At 38.6% G+C, this 22,213-nt stretch overlaps 1 protein-coding gene across 1 annotated transcript in view; it reads right to left on the reverse strand.

Annotated features, from left to right (window-relative positions):
- USP54 (ubiquitin specific peptidase 54) overlaps window positions 1-22,213 on the reverse strand; it is a 52,781-nt gene that overhangs the window by 16,576 nt on the left and 13,992 nt on the right. Inside the window, exons 4-14 of the mRNA XM_009888767.1 lie at window positions 20,292-20,405; window positions 20,051-20,133; window positions 17,608-17,713; window positions 13,898-14,044; window positions 12,344-12,493; window positions 10,915-11,083; window positions 7,784-7,954; window positions 3,557-3,688; window positions 2,883-3,263; window positions 1,133-1,367; window positions 131-270 (exon numbers count right to left, since the gene is read on the reverse strand). Coding sequence (XP_009887069.1) covers window positions 131-270; window positions 1,133-1,367; window positions 2,883-3,263; window positions 3,557-3,688; window positions 7,784-7,954; window positions 10,915-11,083; window positions 12,344-12,493; window positions 13,898-14,044; window positions 17,608-17,713; window positions 20,051-20,133; window positions 20,292-20,405 — 1,828 coding nt within the window. The remainder of the gene's footprint in view (window positions 1-130; window positions 271-1,132; window positions 1,368-2,882; window positions 3,264-3,556; window positions 3,689-7,783; window positions 7,955-10,914; window positions 11,084-12,343; window positions 12,494-13,897; window positions 14,045-17,607; window positions 17,714-20,050; window positions 20,134-20,291; window positions 20,406-22,213) is intronic.

The raw sequence follows: 22,213 nt of genomic DNA on the forward strand, positions 1-22,213 counted from the left end.
AACTGTGTTGTGTTGCTCAATGTTTGGTTTCCCTTTCCTCATAATTTCTCTGTGAAGATCCGGGAAGTAAAGAACAACACCAATATAATTTACCTTGTAAAACCACTGCTACCAAAGAGGTATATCTTACCATTTCCAATGGTGTGTGTGCTGTTTGCCCAGCTCGCAATTGATGAAGTAGACTCCACTTCCAAGATGCTGCTACTGTGAGACTTTGGGATGTTACGCCAGGCAGGAACCAATCCACCCGCTCGCTTCATATGAACGTCCCTCCAAGAAGAGAGCAATTATAGTCTACTGTTTTACTAATCTCTCCAGGAGAAGTTATATCTACCTTTTTTTTTTTATCATCACATAAATATTTACTTGCATTTTAATTTCATTTAAGAAAAAGTCTACCATAAGGAAATCGTCAGAGAAACAAGGAAAGAGAACGTTAACAAGGGAGAGGACAATAACTGTATTCCCCTCCATAACAGCATGCAACGTATATTGAAACTGTGGTCTGATAGCTGCTCTCAACAGATTCCTACAGCTGAAAATCTACTATTCTGGCCACAAACAGTCTCAGTTTGTGACTGCCTGAAGCTTCCTACACCAAGAAGAGAAACACATAGTGTTGCCTATTTACTTTTGCATAGAAATATTGCAAGTGTCTTGCAAAACTTCAACTAACCTCTCAAACTGAAAATGTCAAAGATTTATATACAAGACTACTGATCTGTTATTTTGTGCAAAGTAATGGTTTAACTGAAACCAAAAGGTCTACGAACTGTTCAAAGGACAAGCCTGAAATATTTTAGTTGATATTTTAGTTGAGTTTTTAAATCATAGACTAAGGGTACGACTATTTCAGATGCATCATTTTAGTCAACATTTCTCATTCAACTGAACGCCATTTCTCTTCCTTCTCACTAGTAGTAAGCTACCAATATACTGACAAGAAAAGGAATCAAACTCACTCAGATTCCTATTTCCTTTCTATTTCTCCCCTGCTCCAGTAAACCTGTATTACAAGCCGGGCGTGCCATTTTGCAGTTTTTAAAAAGTGTTATACACTGTTATGTAACTACAAAAAAGAAATCAAGACTTCAATCACTCAAAAAAAATGAAGACGTTTGTTGAAATCTACCTGTGGGTGCTTGAGCTTTCAGACAAGGGCATGTCCAGACTAACTGGGCTGTTGCTGTTGCGTTCACTGCTTTCATAGCCAGACTCCATCCTCTGTATTAGATGAGGATGTTGGTCCACCATATGATGCTGGGTGCCCCGGCCTAGCACACCACGCTTGTATCTGACATTTGATTGGCTTGATCTTGTTTCTGGAACAGCGTGTTCCTTCACCTCATTCTCAATAAGCTCTTTACCTGTCAAGACAAAAGTATATAAGCTTGGTATAAGCTTCAATACCAGCAAATCGTCTATACGTATATTAGCTTCTCAGCCATGCTTAAACCAGAAGCGCTGCCTTTCATTTAGGGTAAAGCTAGCAACATTAAGCAGAAAATCACCCAGTACTTTTACAGCATTCCTAGTAATTTTAAGCAATTACCTATTCAACAAATTTATTTTTAAATCTCTCGCCCTTAGTATAACTTACCATATTCCCCCCAGGTAACAATCAAGTCTAGGAAGAAAATCCCTTCCTCCCCATCACAATTAATGTTGGTACAAGATCATTTTACAGCATTCCCAACTGTGTTTCCAGTTTATATTTATTATTGTACTCTGTCATATCTACTTCAGATGCTGCACTTTTTACATTGTTTATTTTGCCATTTACAATTTGATGAAGGTTATATAACATTAGTTCACAGAGGACAGGAAAACACTTTTTCTTCTTTTCTTTTAATTCTTCCTTACTGATTTCACTGTGTCTTCCCACTCGCCTCTTGTTTGCTCCCCTTGCTTCCTTCCCTGGAGCTGTGTTTTCTTATCCCTTCACCTTCCCTAGACATATTTTCTTAGGCTTCCCAATTCTCTGCAACCTTTACCTCCTTCTAGTTGGTATCATCTGTCCATGTCCGCCCCCCGCTCCAGGCCCCCAAGTTTCTGCAACAGCATCCCCACTAACCACAGCTCTACTGCTAATCACACAAAACTCTTCCTTCTCATCCACACACTGTCCTTCAGGCACTGTGAGATGAGAGCGCAGCAGCTCCAGCAGCAAAACAGCATAAAACCCAGGAACTGGTAAACATCTGCTCTCCACACCCTTTACAATCTCAGGAGTACCCTCCTCTTGATGGGGAACAAAATACCTGTCATATTCATTTGCAGACTGGGGAAAGGGAAGCAGGGGGCTGGGACAGTGGCAACAAAAGATACCCAAAGTTGTTTCTCAACAAAGTTTATTACCTTCAAAACCAGCAAAGCTGAGGACAAAGTCTCTATGTACAAGCTGCATAGTTGCTATGGTGTAAAATGATCCCAGATAAATGATCACTGGCTCTTAACCTCGTAACAAGAACTCAGCACTGATACATGAGGTACTCACCGCACCATAGCCTGAGCCACCATGAAAACATACCATGAGCCAGAGAAAAAAAAAAAAACAACAGACCAATGCAAAAGGCCATTCCAAGGGATGAACTTCCAGATACTTAGCAGTCTAGTCCCGTGTTCATTTAAGCAGTGCAGACAGTAGCATTTCCCTTATTTTTTCCTCACATGTGAAATTTAGCACACGGAAAGCAAACAGAAGTTATCATCCATGCAACACCAATACCCACAAAAAATCCAGCCTTCAAGGACACAACTCACCACTGACCTAAATGCCACATTCAAAATTTCACTTTCCTACTTTACTCAAACAAAACTGGATAGCGGAGTATTATAAATTGCACACATCCTGAAATAAATCTTTCTTCTCAAACTCTTACCTGTTTCTTCAGAGAAGGGGCTAAGCTGAGTGTAGCCACAATGTTTCCTCTTGTCTTTACTGAAGATGCTGTCTATATTCAGAGACTCTCTTTTAGGTCTCCAGGTTGGCCGGTACCTGCTAGACGAACTGGATTTAGACTCACTACTGGTACTCTCCACTTCCCAGTCTCGAGAGTGTGCAGACAGGCTTTTTGAGGGTCGTGTTTCTGCTGGATCCACACTACTCCCTCCACGAGGGGAATTCTGGATGGTTTGAACAATCTGCTGTGGTCTGCTGTGGATCATATTGCTCACTGTCTCTTTAAATTCCCTCAGTCTGCTGGTGCTGCTGGATGGTTTGGGGGCAGTTCTGGGGGCTTGTTTCTCCTTCAAGGTTTCTCCTGCAGTTTACAGAGACAGCAAAAGCCACAAAAATAACTTCATATTAAACTAGCAGCCCTACTTGCATCATCTTCGTGCAGACTTTGAAAAGTAAAAAACAAGACAAGACACCAACCCCACAGCAAAATAAAAAAATCTCAACCAACACCCCCCAAACACAAAAAAAGCAAGCACAGGACAAAATACAGACACAGATGTAAAAAAACAAGGAGGGAAATGTATATACGCACTGAGTATCTCAAAAACATGCAGAAGGAGATACTGATATTTGAAATAAAGGAACATCTCTTGCCTTCACTATGGTATCCTGATGACTGAACCTCATCTCCTTTTCGCCGAGATCGGCTGGAACTCCTCTTGCGGTCTGTCAGCGAGCCCTTTTTGGAAACATGCCTCTGATTGCACTCACTGTCAGTCAGGTGCCCTAGAAGGACAGAAGAACACAGTAGAGATGACAAGAGCCTTCGGACCGAGTGTTCTGTGTGCTATGAGCAGTAGGGCTCTCCTTTTCCTTAGGAGCTGCAGATGCTCCAACGCTAACTGGCAGAACTGGGTAAGTTTCTGTATCCAAAAGTTTTTGGTTTTGCCTTGAGGAGGGGATGGTGTTCCATTTTTAAGGTCAGAAAAGAGCAATACAGCCCCTCCAAGGACTCTGGTTAATGAGAGTTCAACCACAGGGAGAGGAAAAAGTTGACTCTGCCTTGTCTTCTAATAGTCTAAGGACACCACTTGCTTGCTGTTTGAATACTTTTTCAGTTTTAACAGCCACGATCACAAAACTCCTGAAGACAGCTTGCTTGACATTACTCTGTTGAAGACTCAAACACATGAACGAGTTACCATGTAATAATAAATTACTGCACATCATCAGCTGCTCTGCACTAACTATCCTTCTGCACTCTCTTTGCCTGTAGCAAATACTAAGTAATGTGAGTTAGCTTAGTCTACAGTGAAGAAGCCTCAGTTGACTCTCAAGGGCTAAGCCAGCTAATTCACATCTGCCACAAGCTAAGAGCATACACACAAACCATCAACACGGATCAGCTGACACACAACAACGTTCCCTTACTACAGCTCATGTGTCTGAGTGCTAATATTTTCTCTTGCACACAATTTATTCCCCATTTCTTCACAGCAAATGTGAATTAAGAGTATTTGACATCACAAGTTTTCTGTATTGCCTTTTCTTAATTTTATGGTTCTCACACATTCACAGTCCTAAACCTGCAAGCACAAACACACGCATGGCTTTACTCACGTGAGTAGTCCCAAGCAGAGATGCAGGATAAGAAGGGAATTTATGAATAAGCTACAAAGACTTTTCTCTAGCCTTCATCATCACCAACTTTCACCTTGCATAGGATGATAGGAAAGGAAAATCCCTACTACCCAAAAGTTGATTAATAGCCCCCAGACCACACAGCTGGCTGTTCTGAGCCTTCCCCCTTCTCTAGACATTAACATAAAAATCAGCAACATTTAAAGCAGATTTTATGCATAAAATTGTACCTTCAGCAGTTGAAAACATAATTCACTTCAACTACAATTGCTACAAAGATACTACAATAAATGAGAGAGAAGGAATCCAAACAACAAAAAGCAAGCTACACGAGACTTGCATTTCTATTCATTTGCAAAGGGGAGAGTGATTTTGTAGCCAAATTCTTCAGAAACAAGCAGATTATATGAAAGGAAAGAAATTAAGGAAGTAAAAGAGAAAAGTCAGCAGTGAGGATAGAAGATGTGCAGCATTTAGGTGACTGAGCATGAGTCAGTGCTTTGGGAGAATTTTGTTTTTCCTTCGCAGCATGGACTGTCACAAATCTTGACAGGGACTGAAAGAACAGTATTATCTTATACCTTGTAGTGGCTCCCCTCAAGATAGAAGAGGATTATATTTCACTTCAGAGTGTACAACTTCTCTAGTTTAACGTTCTCCCTGCCCCCTGCAAAGTTCTTTCAACCTGATAGGGGGTGCTTGGTTAGTATCCTTCAAGTACGGTAACAGAAACTATTTAAAGATATTCAGTGCCAGTGGAGCTAGCTTAGGGTCTGCATAGACTAATTAGAGCCCAAGAGCCTTGTAGAATGAAGGCTGCTAGCTTTGCATAAATATTTTTTCCTCTTTTCATAAATTTTATCCTGCTGTCACTGGAAATGTAATAGCCATGGAGGAGATGCCAAGAATCAGAAGTTTGCATAATATAGGCTTTCTTGTCTTTACTTGGACCTTCTGGAACAAAGACTAAATGCAACATAACGCATGAACATAGGAATTACAATCCCCAGAATATTAGCTAATACTTTACACGCTTTTTTTTTTTTTTTAAATCACCAAAATAGCAAGCAAGGATTTCTGTCTGAGTGCCCAATCACATGCTTAAAAGGTGCCCCTTGCTGAGTATATCACTTAAACACCTCATCTTCCAGAGGCGGGATGGCTTCATAACAGTGATATTCAAAGGAAAAGTTTGTTTTTGTAGGGGTTGTGTGCGTGTACAAGAAATGATAGAGAATGAAATCAAACAGGTTAAAACAGAACGCCCCCTACTCCCTCCCGCTGAAATCTCAGTTGCATGAATAGGGCAGCCAGAATACGCACATTTTTCTCAGCAGCACAGGTTGGTAGGAGCAAGAGGGCTTCTGCAGCCACTCTTCATGCCCCCATTCTGAAGTACCCAGGTGCCTGAGGTCATACAACCCAATGGTGGTCCTTCCCTGGAGGACGATGTGGGATAGAGTCCATAATTTTCTGGGCTGGAGTAGTGGGTAAATGGCCATTAAATGAAGAATCCTGCTCTTGCCCAGAACGATTCAGTTGACAGGTCAATGTGGATGGCTTCTTTATAGCCCCACGGATCAGCATTTGATGACTGAGAAGTTGTATGAGTTGGCAGACTGACTTTTTTGGAAAGGTTTTGGGTAGGTAAAAAGAAGGGGAAATGCCCAGACAGGTGGCTAGCTAATGAGACAGACTGACTACAGCTAAGGCTGAATCAGGGAAGATGAGGACAACTGAATTTAGGTGGCGAGATGGGCTAAGCTGAAGGAAATGACATAGGATAGAATCATCAGGAGAAGAAAGAAAAAGAAAAGGATAAAGTCACTAAAAATGACAGAACAAAAGGTTACATGCTGAACTTCATGCTTACATGTTTGCAACCATCCCCGTACCCTCTCTTTTCTGCTGACTTCTGCACCATGAATTTTGGAGGGAGGAACCTAATTCAATAAACTCTGTGCCACTTTTGCAGACTGTATCCACAATATTCCACTAGCACTTTCAATTTTGTGTTCTCTGTCCACTGAAGATCAACATAAATTTTCTTTCCTCATCACTCAAATTCTGCTCCAACTTTCCCTTCTTTCTCACACTCTACCTAGAACTAAGACTGGAACCTACAGTGTTAAGTATTTGCTAAAACATTAAAAGTACTTGCAGGCTATCTACAACCATGTATTACAGTTACTTGGACCTCTGATGAAGAATCAAAGAGTACTAAAGAAAACCAACTTGAAACATTTTTTCTGGATTTTGATGTGAAAAACATTCGTACCATAGATTGTTTCATATGAACTAAATACACATATATTGTCATAATACAGGAGAGCAACTATTTTGCAACTAAAAGGACAAAGTGGTATGATAGCTGTTGACACTCTGGTGCAACAAACAGTTGCTGATTCAACTCTTAGGTCTTCTTAGAAGGTCTATTTAAGGAACAATCAAGTAACTTTTCAAACAGACTTAGCAGACCGTATTTCTGATGCTCCAGAAGTTTGATCATAACTCATGCACTCCTTTTTCAGAAGTGACGTTAGAAGTTACTGTATGCAGAAACAGGCTAACTAGGGTCACTGGGCATGAATAATAGAGGAGATTTAAGCTTTCAGACTTCCAGTTAACCTCTTTTCAACTTAAGAGTGTTCAGGCAGACTGTTCAGCTGCCCAAAGGAATACATATACAGATTGTCTTCCCACTGCAGATTCTCACTTAACTTGCTTCCATGGCACAGGCAGGAAATCATCTAATGCTCCTCCCCGATTCACTAAATACTACCAACACCCACTTACATAGACAGTCCTTAGTGCCCAAGTATGAGAGATTCTGGTGATGAAAGAGCCTTTCCCAGACAGCTGCAACTCCTGAAATGAAGTAACTACCCGTAGATGAGTAAGTAGCACACAAAACACTTACCAAACCGTACAATGGAACCGTACAGACTCCAACTTACAGAATTATACAACAAAGAGAGCAGGTAGGATTGTGGATAACAGAAAACATGTCTGTAAATGTTTGTCTGGCTAGATACAAGTCCATAGAAGCCAACAAGACATTTATAATTGTGCTTATTTTTTGTGAATGACAACGGTTCACTACAAACCAAAAACATTTAGGATACTAAACACTGTTCACTATTCTGTTATGGGTTGCATATATAGAGATTTTTCACTGGAATCCACTGCAGTCATCATATCCAACGACAATGATCACACAGATATAATGGTATATGCTACCTGTGTCCCTGCTGCTTTGTGAAGCTGCATCATTCTCCACATTGTAGATGACCGTCCCCTGCGAGTCAGAGGAGAAATGACTGACCACAGACTCATAGTGCGCCTGTTTATAAGGATAGCTGTCTGTAGAGGAATCTGTCCTGGTATCACTTGAGATGGAAGGTTCTCTCCCTAGGGAAGGAAGGAAGCAATGTCAAATTTCAATCTTTTGGGGTTACTATAAAAATCAGGAGAGGCAAAAAAAGAAAACAGAGGTAACTGCACAGAAGTTAACAGAAAAACAGAGCACCAAACATACAAACTCAGATTCAAGGATGCCAGAGCTTAGGGGAAAGGTCCTCTCCTTTGGAAAGGAGGAGAGAGCATCATTCCTTCTGCAAACCTTTCTTTCTCTTCAATAACTCCAAATTTATCAAATCCTTTTATTCTGCAAAATTGAACTACATCCATTGGACTGAAAGTACACATAAGTACCACACTGAAATTATTTTTCATTAATTTTGACAGTCAAGTGTAACTAAAATATGAAATACACTGTTTCAGGGGAAGTCAAAGTTAAAAAATTAGTCAAGTACAAAATATTAATAAGGGTAACAAGAACATCACAAGTTATAATAATTAACAGATTTCATCTATTATGAATCAAAAGCTTATCTAGTGAAACTTTATACTGAAATTGTATTATCTAAAGCAAAGTAACCTGCTCCTTGTCAAGAAGCTAGCACTGATCCCCTGCACAAGTGGGATACTTAAAAGGATGAAACATCATGATTCAGCTTTAGTGCAGTAATTCCTAAACCCGTTAAAAGAGGAGAAAAAGACAACTTCCCACCACTTCCAGTACATAAAAGTAAAAATCTGATCAGTTTAAAGACTGTTGGCCATTTTATATATGTGATGTATACACTCCTGAATATACAGGATATCCATTTTGTACTTGTTTCTCAGTGGAGAAATTAAAGAAGAAAAAAGAAATTCAAGAAAGTCATTCTTATGTTTAATTGCAAACACTCAGCCTGAGGTCATGCCACGTTTTCGATGAGAGCAAGTCCTGTAGTTGATACCTTATTTAAGGATGCCTAACAACTTCTGGAGTCAGAAACTTCCCCGCAACTCCTTATGGGTTAAAAATCTTATTGGTCTAAAGAAATGTAGAATACATAAATGGAGAAGACAGGCACCGAAAGAAAGGTGAATGTAGGCAACAGGAATCAGCGCTGTAGAACTGAGTACTAGAAAACAATTTGTAAACTCAAGTATTTATTCAATAGAAAATTAGGAGGAGTTGTTTGCACTTAGCTTCACAACATTGCACACCAGCATCTTTGACAATCTTTCCACCATAGTTTGTCGTATCAGATCTTGATGCAATTAGATGCATTTATCAGATTCCCTTGACAAAAGTTCAGGTACAATATTGTGATTAACAACTTAAGAATAAGCAAATTCTGTTCATTTCTGAATTATGGGCTGTGGATATCTGATAACACTGAGAAATTCAGAAGCAGCTGTAGTTACACTTAGACAAAAAAGCCATTCTGAAAAGGGTGTATGAGGGTAGAAAACTCTGAGTATTAACAAGACTACAAAATCATTCACTTCCATTTGACAGGAAAATGTGTAGGGTATGGTTTCTCCTGGTACTTCAACCTACAGTATCTCACACATTTTCTCAAGAGCTTCCTATCAATGTCGAACACCGCAGACTACAGGAGCAAGCCTTGAGGACTCACCAAGTGTTTTGAAATGAAAGAGCAGGTTACTCACTATAGCCTTCTCAATTTTATCTGAAAGGAAACACCTTTATATATATATAATTTTTGTATTCAGCTTCCTGAAATCATTTTAGAACACAATAATATTAGATACTGCAGAGACAACAAGCAGAAGGGTTATCTATGTATTTCCTGAAGATCAACCAGCAGAACAGCAAGGCAAATTTACAGCGTATATTGACCTCAAGCTTGTAGAACTGCTCACAACTGATACACAGCACTGAAGGCCCTCCTCTCCCTCCTCCAGACTTCCCGTTTTTTTTCAGAACAGGAAGATAGGTTTATAAATTCAAGGCATCTTGTCAAGTGAGAAGTGAAGGTCATCCCACCAGTGGTTTTATTTGCATTTATTTTTAAGAGGAGTTGGAGATTTATTTCATTACTGGTAGATTGTCAACACATAAATAAGGAGACAGCAGATGTTCTCTACAGATTCATTGACCAGGAAGCACAAAGTTAGCTATTGGCCAGGAAAACCATAAAATATTCTTGGAACTACAGTTGTATAAATAGGCTAAAATTCTGGAAGAAAGGTTGTATTTCTGATTTTAGTCTTGCCTTGCTGTTTTTGGCAACTTATAAACCCATCTCTAATTCAGGATATTCTCTGCAAACATCCAAAAATAGAAACAATCTTCTTTTGCAAAGTCATTTCCATACAAACTTAGACCCAGTTTTTATTTTCACTCTACCTGGACTGCAATTGCATCTGTTTCCCAGAATTTATTTATTCCTCTTTAAATGAGGCTTCAACCCCCAATGGTGTGAGTAAAAGACAAGCCAAAGGCTGAAGATAAGCTGCACTGTTTCTGTCTCTCTCTTTTTTTTCTTTTTTTTCTTTTTTTTTTTTAAATAAAATGGTATTTCTTTCCCCCTCCGAAACATCCCTTCACCAACCTAGCAAAGGACTCATTTATAACGTTTCCTTAATATTTCTTTTCCCTGACTTCCATCCTGAGTTTAATTCCGCAGCTTCCTTTAATTTTTATGTGTTCGTGCATCTTGGGTCTCATTCCCTTCCTGTTAAAACTGCTGATGGATTTATGAACACAGCTATTGAAGTCATCAGTTATTGTTCCTCTCTCTGTTCACACCACAAGTCCTTCACTTTTTTTTTTTTACAGTTTCTTTCTCCAAAACTTTTTGGAAAAGATTACTACCCAATCAATGAACAGAGTCTTGGACTGAGAGAGGGGTTCAAAGGTGAAACACTGGACGTCCTTTTCAGAATTCTAGATCAGCTTTGACAAGCAAAAAGGACTCCTGCTAACAAAACCACATCCAAAACAGAAGAAAAACTTTTCTCACGCAGCATTACAACATAAAGGTGTAAGGCGTATCGTCCAGACTCCTTACCCGAGTCTTCACTATCATAGCAAGTCCTGCTGTATTGCTGTAAATCCACTTGAGGGGGCAAGTCTTGTGTTGACACTGGAGTTCCTCTTGGATCTGCATACAGCAGCAGCAAAGGCTGATAGTGACCCTTAATGCACTTTGTCACAACATCTTTCCATTTTGGACCAATCTGAATTAACAACAAAAAAAAGTGCACAAAAAGGTTTTCTGTCATCATTTACTCTAATGACCTCTCTTTTTCCCCTCATATTTCTTTCAGAGTTTGATTTTCCACTGACATTCTTTAACTCCTCCTATATCCAGCATTGAACTGGATGCACCAAGAAAGCTCTGGAACCAACCCAACTAAAATCAAGGTATTCACCATCTTATGGCTAAAAAAATTACAATTCCTGCTAAAAATAAGCCTACAAAAATAACCTTTCCCTTTCAGACTATTTTTTTCCATAAAAACACTTTTCATCCTCTGAAATGTTCTAACTTTGCATCAGTCAAAAGAACACCATGACAGCAAATTCAGGCCAAAGCTAACCACTTTGGTGTGTGAATATTTCTGCTGTTACAGAACCTCTGGAAGCACTTTGACAGGCCACGCAATAATTCATACCATTATACTAATCTCAAAAATCTTCCCCATGCACTAATACAGGTTTCATCTAATACACTGAACATCTATTCCAACAAATTTGCTCCATACACGAGCGTTCTACTAAAGCACTGCAGTACCTATCCTTGGCAAAGTTGTGCTGCAGAGAAATGTGACTGTGAACAAATGCAAGGATTAGAGTTTTCCCTTTGAGACTGTGCTTGGCATAACTACAGGAAAAAAATTTTCCTCTCTCATCTTTGTGCTTCCATGACTAGAAGGAATAAAAGGAGAGTGGTGTGAAATAACGCCAAACAAACTAATGGGATATAATAACGGTGTGCCAAGATCCCAGCACTGGTATCTGTAATGTCAAGGACCTCATGCTTGGTGAAAAGGCTAAAAAAAAAAAAGAAAAAAAAGCACTAACAGAAGAAGCGGAAAAATCTGTTGTTGGCAGCAACCACTAGGGAAGACTGGCATCTAGATACTTCAACAAAGAACCCAAAAGGCAGGCACTAAATAGCTATACCACTTGTCAGCAAGGGAAAGAAAAGAGATGTATATTAAGCTGTGTGCACAAGCAAACTGTAGGTTTTCAAACAAAAGCATAAAAGCAAGACTAGCAGCCAATAGCACAGAACTAAGAAGAGGGCTTCTGAGATTTCTGGTATGCTTTTTTAAGAATGCTTTATTTTACTTTGTTCAGAAAAAGGAGCAACGGAGTTTTGGATCTTGAGTGGAAAAACAGGCAAAATTTCTAAAAATCTGTAGAAAACAGTACGGATCTACACACAAGTAGCTAACAAATTTCTAACGTTTTTCTAAACATTATTTTCTCACCTCTTTGACGTGAGCATCATCAAAGTACATCCACTTGCGGATTTTAGTTTGGAAGAAGAAGGTAGAATAGTGTTTTCCATAGTAACAGATCATTCCCACCAAATACAGCTCTGAGTGTTTCGCTCTGTCATCAGTTACTCTGAAGAAGAGCTTCAAGGGAGTTAAAAATGAAAGGATAAATTAAAAAAGTGCCCAGAATTTTACATATTGCTTTACATTTCAAGACCCCAAAGTGCGATAGAGAGGCGTCAGGTTTTTACTTCAAAAGATTGAGAAAATAAGGCAATTAATATCTAGGTAATTAACCAGTGTTTAAGCAAACCCAGTGACATAGACAAGGAACAGACTCTTTCCAACCCACTAAATGCTCAAGAAGAGTCAGTCTTGGAGACTGTGGCTGTACTTTAAGGAAGACATTTGCAACAATGCTATTATACCTTTTCAGAATTTGAAGTGTGGTTCTACTCTGAAAATCTGTATTCTCTGTGTCATGCTTGCTGATTATATCTAATACTGTTTAAAACATTAATTCCTCTTTGCTTTGTGGCAACAAAGCGGGTCTGACAGTGAACAGCTGGCATTTATTCTGACTTAAGCAAAGACAAATTTATGACAACATCACATAAAAGATGAACTGAAGACATTAGTAGGTCAAAAGAATTCAGCACACAGAAAAAAAATGTTTTCTGACTATTTAATTGACCATATTTCACTTAAAAATGCACAGGACTCATTTTTTAGTGCATTACTGCTTTATTATGCAAGGACCATACCGTTTCATAACCACATTACCATTAACTTGCACTAATTTTCGTACACTGTGTATTGGCAAATGTATTTTTTTTTTAATATATCTGTGCATATATATATTTTAATTATTTTAATGTAACACCTCAGTGCTACAATAAGAGACAGCTACAATTTGGTACACCAATAATTCAGCCCTAAAGCATCAGCTAACGTAGAATAAGTAAATCCTCTAGGGGACAAACCTTCAGATGCCAAACGCTATTTAATTTAATCTATCATTCAATCACACAGTGCCAGCCACCATGTCTCAGAGACTGCTCAGTTATTTATAACTTTTAAGTGTTACAACCACACACTTCAATGAGAAAAGGATTTAAAGAAGTCAACACTCCCCTCCCCAAACCACATTTTGCCCTCAAAAGAAATAGAAATAAACTTTGTTCTTCATAATGAAAGAGCACACATGTATTTTCATAGAAATGGCACAAACCCCAATCCAAAATTTCCTTGCAGTTGAAAATATTTTTTTGTTTCAGACAAGCTTTGTTTTCTGGAATAAATTTTCAATTTTCAGTCATTTCAGAAATTCAAGGAATTCGAGAATATGCAATTACACTAGTACTTTCAGAGGTTTTATGAAGTATTCAGAAACAGGTCAGATCCTTGGATCTGCCCTCTATTCCTCTATTTACAGAAGTGGAAAAGGTAAAGGTGGCGACTTTTTTTTTTTCCCTCAATCTGCTACTATAGACTACCATAAGAAAGACTGCATTTGTAGGTGGTGCCAAAACACAAAAAACTCACATCTCCCAGTTTAAGGCAAGTGCCCAGACTGTGAATCACATCCTCAGCCAGATCAGAGTGGTCTGAGTCCCAAACCAAGCCAATGGTGATGATCTGTGGAGAGTTCATCAGCACACGACGAATACGGATCTTTTCCCCACAGTTACTCTGAGGATTTAAATAAAACAAAATATTGAATATAATCCTACTCTTATTATACTGTTAGGGTAAGGCACTAACAAGTATAAGTTTCAAAAGTACAGCTTCCAAAGAGGTGGTGGTGAAACAAAGCAGATATAATATGCTCAGTGTCAAGACAGGAGCTTCTTACATCACAGATGAGAAACATTATCAAGACTATTTGGTATTCACAAGCTTTAAAGTGAACACCGCTGATTCTTCCTCATACAGCTATTAATGAGTAAAAGGTATAGTGTGAAACTAGGTTTATTTAAAAAAACATAAGCAAGCATACATGAAAGATCCCCAAAACGTTCTTAGGAATTGGAGAGAGAGCTTGCTTTCTTTTCATCAGAATCTCAGATTAAAAGTTGTATTTACAGAGACTGATGATTTACATGACAGTGTCAGAAAAACCTTGAAGGCGCTGCTTTGCTGTTAAAATTGGGTGGTTGCTCTACAAGGTACCTCAAGCATCTCATCTTGGACTGGATAGTTAGGTCAGTATTCATATAAATATGAGAGCAGCAGCTGGAACATCAGGAGAGTAAGATGTGCTTTACTAACACATAGCAGTTCTTCATGTCTTATTTCCTGTTTCCCTTCCCCTTCCATTTTTTCTTTTTTAAATAACTACCAGTGCTTGTTGACTGGCCAGTTTCCCCTTACTCTCTAGGCCAGAGTACTTCTCAGAGATAAGCTTGCTTGTGAAGCTAAGCCATTTCTCAATGATCTTTCCAATCCATCACCTGTTGGAATTGTGGGCATCTTTAAAGCATCATGGAAAAAGTTCACCACCCAAACTTAGAGATTATCACTGTAATTTTAGCAAACAGTGCATTATCTTCCTTTGGCGGGGGTGGGGCGAGGGGGGGGGGCCCTCTGTGGGGGGTCACAAAAGGTACCTCTGCAAGATTCCAGAAAAAAAACCCCACATTTTCATACTGAGAATAGTTTCTCACCTCTACAGAGACCAGTTTCACAATTGGATATAATCATTTCAGAGACTACAACCAGGGAAGAGATCATAAAGTATTTCTTCCCCACAGCAATCTAGTAAATTAACGAGAATTCCAGCCGCAATTATCAATGAGAGACAACAACGAAAAATTCAAAAATCAGAAAGAAACAAGCTTAACAACAAGGCAATGAAGACAGACTTTTTTTTTTGTTAACAGAGAGGACTGTGATATTTAAATGGAGTTATGAGATTTTAATATTAAGATCACTATATTTACATATATTTTGCAAGGGTCATTCAAAGTATAAGCATTCCTGTGGATTACCTCACAACAAACCTATCTTACTCTCAAATTGCCATCTCTGCTTCAGCTAGCTAACATCAGCATTTTCTGCAAGAAGACAGACTTTTTTTTTTTTTGTTAACAGAGAGGACTGTGATATTTAAATGGAGTTATGAGATTTTAATATTAAGATCACTATATTTACATATATTTTGCAAGGGTCATTCAAAGTATAAGCATTCCTGTGGATTACCTCACAACAAACCTATCTTACTCTCAAATTGCCATCTCTGCTTCAGCTAGCTAACATCAGCATTTTCTGCAAGACAGAGGGAATATGGCATCCTGATAAAAAGCTTCCTTTGCATGACTTTTAGGCCACCATTAGCTAAGCCCCAATAGAAAAATTTCCCAAACAGATAAAGAAAGGGGGAGCAAGTACTGGCAAGCAATTTTATCCAACTGATTATTTCACAGTTAAATATCAGTTTACCCTGACAAAGAATGCCTTTCTATTAAATTTCTCATGCTTTGGTTATTAAATAGCTGGACTCATACGAATCCTTTAAACAACAATACGGTATCTTAATTTCTTTTACTAAATAAGTGAGCAACTATTTGCCAATATTCAAAAAAAAGAAAAGAATGTTTCCATGGAGACTAAAAGAGTGTTTCAGAGTTATAAGTTACAGAAAGTGGGGTGGATAAAATGGAAATACTTACACTGCCCCCAGGGAACAGGCATACAAGACATTCCTGTTAAGAGCCTGTATTGCTTCACTGAGGACTGGTGAGGCATCTAACAGTAGCATTACATGAAGCAGCAATTATGCAGCTGTTTCCTGCTCTACCTATTAATCAATATGTAAAAAAGTTTGATGATAACTCTTCTGGCATACTTATCTCAAGCCCTGGATCTAGACATATTCAAATTAAAAGGCAGAACAAGATACCAAACTCTTACTTTAGAAATCAAGCCCTTATGACTTAATAAAAAAAATCATTTTATATTACAGGAAAAAAATTGTTTTTCTTAACCCAACTGATACATGGACTTAACTAATCTGAATTTTGTCAAGCCTTTACTGCAGAGCAGAACGGAACATTTTTAAGAATAGCAGCCTGTGACTATCAACTGGACACATGCAGTAATTTTTCTTAAGTGGTTAAACACCAGTCATCACTCACAACAACTATAGCCTACACTGTCTGGTCAATATCTCCCACGCTCTGAACAGCAAACCTCACTCAGAAAACCAAACCAATACTCCCTCAAATTTTCTGTGATGATTCCTGCCTCTGGTGTAGCTCTTGCAGACACACTGTGTAGCCTATAAGCCCTCCACTGTCAGTGGGAAGCAGCAGCCCTTTTCTCTTTCCTTCTAACCAACATTTTGGCTGTATGATGCAGGTAGAGCAGTTTGATCAACAGCTCAATTTATTCAAACTGAAAGGTCGTAATGAAGTTGAATGGAGGCTTATCTAGGCAAAACAACCGGTCTTGCACACGTGATTACAGTGACTGGTATCAAAAAGTTCTGCTATCTGTGCCATAGCATGGTACTGCTGAAAAGATTTTACAAGAAATAAGTAATTATTTTCTCATGCTATTATTACAGATGAAGCACAGTACCTTCAATAGAAATAACCACCAGAGAAACTGGGATGAACTGTGGAAACACTGTTCTAAAAAGCCTAGCTCATCAAAACCACCGTCAACATTCAGAAATTTCCTATAAAAAGATTCAGCCTCCAAATTCTTTGTCATTTCCATTTCTTTAGGTAAGCTCCCAGAACTTTCAGCATAGGATAAAAGCAGCATGATTGCAGCTTCATATAATGCTGGTGTTGGAGTCCTCACCAACTCTCAGTGAAGCTGAAGAGCAAACACGACAGGTACTTCTAGCAGCAACACAGGCTTGAACAGGAATAGATTGTGTGACCATTCCCTGGGAGCACTGTAAGCACTTCCAATTTATTCCCCCTCGTCACCGTTTTTTGTGGTTTCTAAGTCTCCGAAACATTAATTTTTAGTTTCCATCCAAACACTATGCCTATTCCTGGTCTCACTACTTATGTCTAGTCAAAGAAATACTTAACATCTGCAGTTTTTCCCCTTCTTTCATTGAATAACTGACAGGTACTGAATCAAAACCCAAAGAAAACTCTCTTACCTATGCTTTTTATCATTATGATGAGCTAAACCTTGAAAATGCTTGTGAGTTACAGGTACACATCAGTGTAATCTACTAAACCTCTTCTGTCCTGCCTGTTCCCCCCTCAAAAAGCAAAACTAAGGATACTAACTGGACAGTTTCGCAGGTCTCCCATAGTGCTGGCATTCTGTAGCAGCTCTCCAAACATATCCGGAGTGGGTTTCTCTCGTCTCTCGAGCATACAAATAGCTTGATTGCTTCAGTATATAGAAAGCACGGAAAACAAAAGTTTATTATTAAAATAAAAACACAAACCGACATTAAGTAAGTATATGTTTCCCTTAAATTTTATGAAAATAATCTTAAAATACACAACATTTTTTATATTTAAAATTACATTACAGAAAAATCACATAATTAAGCGCGAATTACTACACCATCCACTTAAAGAAAACAAGTAATACTTAAAACAGAAACAGTTTCTAGTTTGGCTTAAAATTTACGTCTCAAAAGTAAGCTTTAGCATTTTGATAAATACTTGATTTCAAAATAAAATATTTGCTTCCAAATGCTTCCCTTCAGTAACCACAACCCTAGTAAAGTAGCACAGTAAAGCACATCCTTAATAACAAAACTATAGACAAAAAATAGCATGGTACCTATTGATTTCGCTGTCCAAGTTGAAAAAAAGATGACAATAAGTACCCAAGAGTACTACTTCTCAAACATGTTCAAGCTTAAAATAGTTTAAGAGGTAAATATATGACTGTTTATTGGTGTTTTGAAAATAATGTGTGACGTAAGATTTATTGAGATATTTCATAGAAAATATTAAATACCATTTAGATAATTATTTTCCTGTTTTTCTAATAAATAGTATTCTGATACACAGTGTCTGCTGGTAACCTAAAGAAAAACTACAGCTCGATGGAACAGCAGGTAGAAGACACAAGGGGGAATGCTTTACAACACTCCTGATACACTGGTGAAGTGGTAGCTTTCAGAAGAGATCTGCATGAGAAGAGCAACCAGCAGTTTTCACGACAATTTTTTCAGGCTCTGTAACTATGTGTAGAAGTTTTGATCCTAATCAAAATTTCAAGACAGAAGTGGGTAACTGACTCCTGCCTCGATCAGATTTAAGCAGCTTTTAACTGAGCAACCACCTACTAAAAGAAGAGAAGACTTTTCTCCTCTAGCATCCAGTCAAATGAACTGCTACAGAGCTTGAGATATTGCTTTGTGCACCATCTCCTTTAATGAAAGGTCATGGTGACCAAGGGAGTTCCCCAATAACTAGAAAAAGCAAGAGCCATATGCATCCAAGAAAGAGGATTTGAGGAACTACAGGCTGGTCAGTCTCGCTCCAGTACCTAGCGTGATGGCAGACAAAATCCCCCAGAAATCATCTCTAGGCACATGAAGGACAAGAAGGTGAGTCAGAGCAGCCAGGATGGATTTACCAAGGGCAAACTATGCCTGATGTACTTGATTATCTCCTATCATAAAATGATTGGTTCTGTTGAGGAGGTGAGAGCAGTGAATATCATTTGGTGTCTAGCAAGGTTTCCAAGTCATCAACAGCATTCTTGTGGCCAAATTGGACTGCACAGGTAGAATACAATGCAGACAAAAACCAGCTGGACATTCAGGCTCGGAAGATCAAAACATAACCAGCAGTAAGTTAAGAGTTGTGTTGCTCAGGGCTTAATAGTGGGGCTGATGCTATTTAACATGTTCATTAACAACCTGGATGATGAATCAGAATACACTCACATCAAGTTTACAGATGACACCAAACCAGATGAAGCAGTCAATATAGAGAAAGGGACTGCTGCCGTCCAGAAGGATCTTGACAGGTTGGAGGCACAAACTGACAGGAACCTCATGAAATTCAGTAAAGGAAAATACCAAGTCTTGCACCTCAGACAGAGCACACTCAGTGCAGCAGTACTGGCTGGGCACTGAATGGCTGAGGAGCAACATCGCAGAAAGCTGCTAGAGAAACTGAACATAAGACAGACTCTTTGCTAAGGCGAACAGAGAAAGAACAAGAGGCAAAAGAGACAGAAGTTGGGCGGGGGGGGGGGGGGGGGGGGAGAATAAATCACAATGAGTGGTTAAGCACCAGAACAGGAACTGGCAAGCCCAGAGAAGTCATGGAATTTCTGTCCTTGAACGTTTTCAAAACTCAGCTGTACAAAACCCCAAGCAGCCTGATCTAGCTTTGAAGTTAGCCCTACCTTGAACAGGAAGATGGGGTCCAAAGGTCCCTTCCAGCATAAGTTATTTTTTATTTTTCTTATTTTGCTTCTTAACTCACCTGCTCACACATTAAGGTCTTTCAAAATGTACACGAGTCCTTGCCACTACAGTTGTCAGATTCAGAACCATAAACTAGTAGACACACTGATCCATGCCTAAACTGGTATCTTCTGCTCCACTAAATCCTCATGTTCTTTATTGTAGTTATCAAAGCTCCACCAACTTTGAATAAACCACGTTCTGGACATTTAATCTCGTGAATGTAAAGATCAAACTGCAATACCAGTATAAAAAAAGAGAAGTCCTCTTCCCGGTAAAAATCAACTCACCAGAGTGAGGTTGTTGAAATATAGTGTACCATCTGGATGAAAGGTAATGGGTCAGAGGTGGCACCACAGCTGGTACAAACACACTAAAGAGAAAGAAAACATAATACATTGACAAGATTAAATAGGCATTTCCACAGCAAAACTACTTATATCTTTTTTACCATAGCAATGCATGTCTTAGAAATGAAAATTTGAACCTTGAGAACTGGTGACTTGTATAAAGCATGTATCATTACCTCACCTGTTCAAACAAGGTCATAGCAAACTTCTGATGGGAAACACAATGTGGTGCAGTACAAATGTCTTCCTTTGTCTCATCCGCAATGTGGAAGTGAATTCGCATTAACAGGTTTTCCTAGACAAAGAGAGAAGAAGAAGCAAAAAAAGCATTACATCATTTCAAATGTAGACAAAAGTTCAAATAGAAATCACAAAAGCATGTCAGATGCAGTAACATTATAGGTGTTATTTACACAGACAAAAGCCTCCTGCAAATTTCTGAAAGTTGCTTAGTAAACAAAGAAGTTGGCATTTCTTTGATATAAAAGAAAATGGCTACCACTTCTGATTTGAAATGCTATGTCAGGTAAGCATTTATTTTATTTACTAGAACAGCTAAAGATTCTGTTACTGATTATTCTGTCCAATTCTGAAGCAATGGATTTGACAAAATGTAACAGGCACAGCAGCTCTGCGGTTTAAAAAGTACCGGGTTGCCACTAACTTCTCCTCATCAACACAAAGTAACCCAAATCAATTTCTATATTCCACGAGGGCTTTGAAATATGGCAAATAAGCTACATTCTATTAAAAAGGGGGAGAACTAATAAATGGAAAAGCAGACTAAATTCTGCATGAAACAAAAGCATGAACGTTTTCTAGATATTATTTCACATAACTCCATCTCTTTTCAAGTTCCTAGGAGTTCCTGTCCTAAGACCTCTTCTTCTCCCACTGTTGCCAACATTAATCTGGGGATGCCAGAAGTCTACTGACAACTCTTCCAGCAGCACACTTTTCACTACCACTACTAGCTGCCTGGATGGTTTATAGGCCTGCAATAAGCAGGTCAAGATTAATTATTAGGCAAAATAGCTCTGACCCCATACAATTTCCCTTTAGAATCTACTGCCATTTAAATTAAATCTCTGCCTTCAGGGCTGAAAAGGTTAACTAAGTGAAAAGCTATGGAATTATCTCTGCCTTAAAGCTTAACCTCAAAAAGGAACTTGTACCCATTTTAACTCTCCCTGTGCCAGTACGGTTAACCTAACAAACCTCCTCCCACAGCAGTGTTAGATGGGCTATTTAGATTAGCTTTATGAAGGAAGAAACTAAATCAAAAGTTCCCGTGTTCTACTACATACAGAACTCTGTTCAAGTGCTGGAATGCAAATAAAGACTTCACATAACTGTGCCCACAGGGGGTCCTGTGTAGGCCAATGTAGTTTTTTTCACTTTGAGGTTTTATTGGTATGATCTACTTCCATTTTAAGCAAGTTCATTAAACTATACTATTTTGCTATATTAGTATTCCATAAACATAGGATACTTTGGGTTATCATAAGCCCATTATCAGTCCACTTAGTTTAGGAGAACCACAATAGCTATATGCATTTATCCTACTTCTATGATCTCTTACAGTGCAAGTGTCAAACTATGTAGGTATAGAAAATGAAAGATTTAACATATAAAAAGGACTGCACTCTGACAGGTGCTTGACCTGGGAGAAGTTTTACCTTGCAGTAGTAAATACAGTCTGTTTGTACTTTGGTTAAAAATCTTTGTTAACAACCAAGTAGGATACAAACACACTCGTGCCACCCTATGGACACTATCATTTCCAAAGATGGGAGCAGCCAATGGGTCAGCAAGACAAAAATATCTCCTCATTAAGTTAAAGAAATTTAGTAGACTAAAGAAGGAAAAGGAGGAAATATGGGTAAGAATAAAATCTTAACATAATGGATGCCGAGAAAAGAGTTTGAATACAAAAAGAAAGCAGGTGTGTAAACCTAGGGATGCAAGGTTTGTGTAAAAGCCATCTCCCAACCACACTGGTGAGATAACCAGCCTAAAAAAAAAAAGTAATAGTTGTCAGATGGATTACAAATACAGCAACTGAAATATCTGGAGATGTTCTATTTTACTGTTGCTTACCTC

Source organism: Charadrius vociferus, unplaced genomic scaffold (assembly GCF_000708025.1).
Source record: "Charadrius vociferus isolate BGI_N301 unplaced genomic scaffold, ASM70802v2 scaffold436, whole genome shotgun sequence".
In the NCBI taxonomy this organism is placed as follows: Eukaryota; Metazoa; Chordata; class Aves; order Charadriiformes; family Charadriidae; genus Charadrius; species Charadrius vociferus.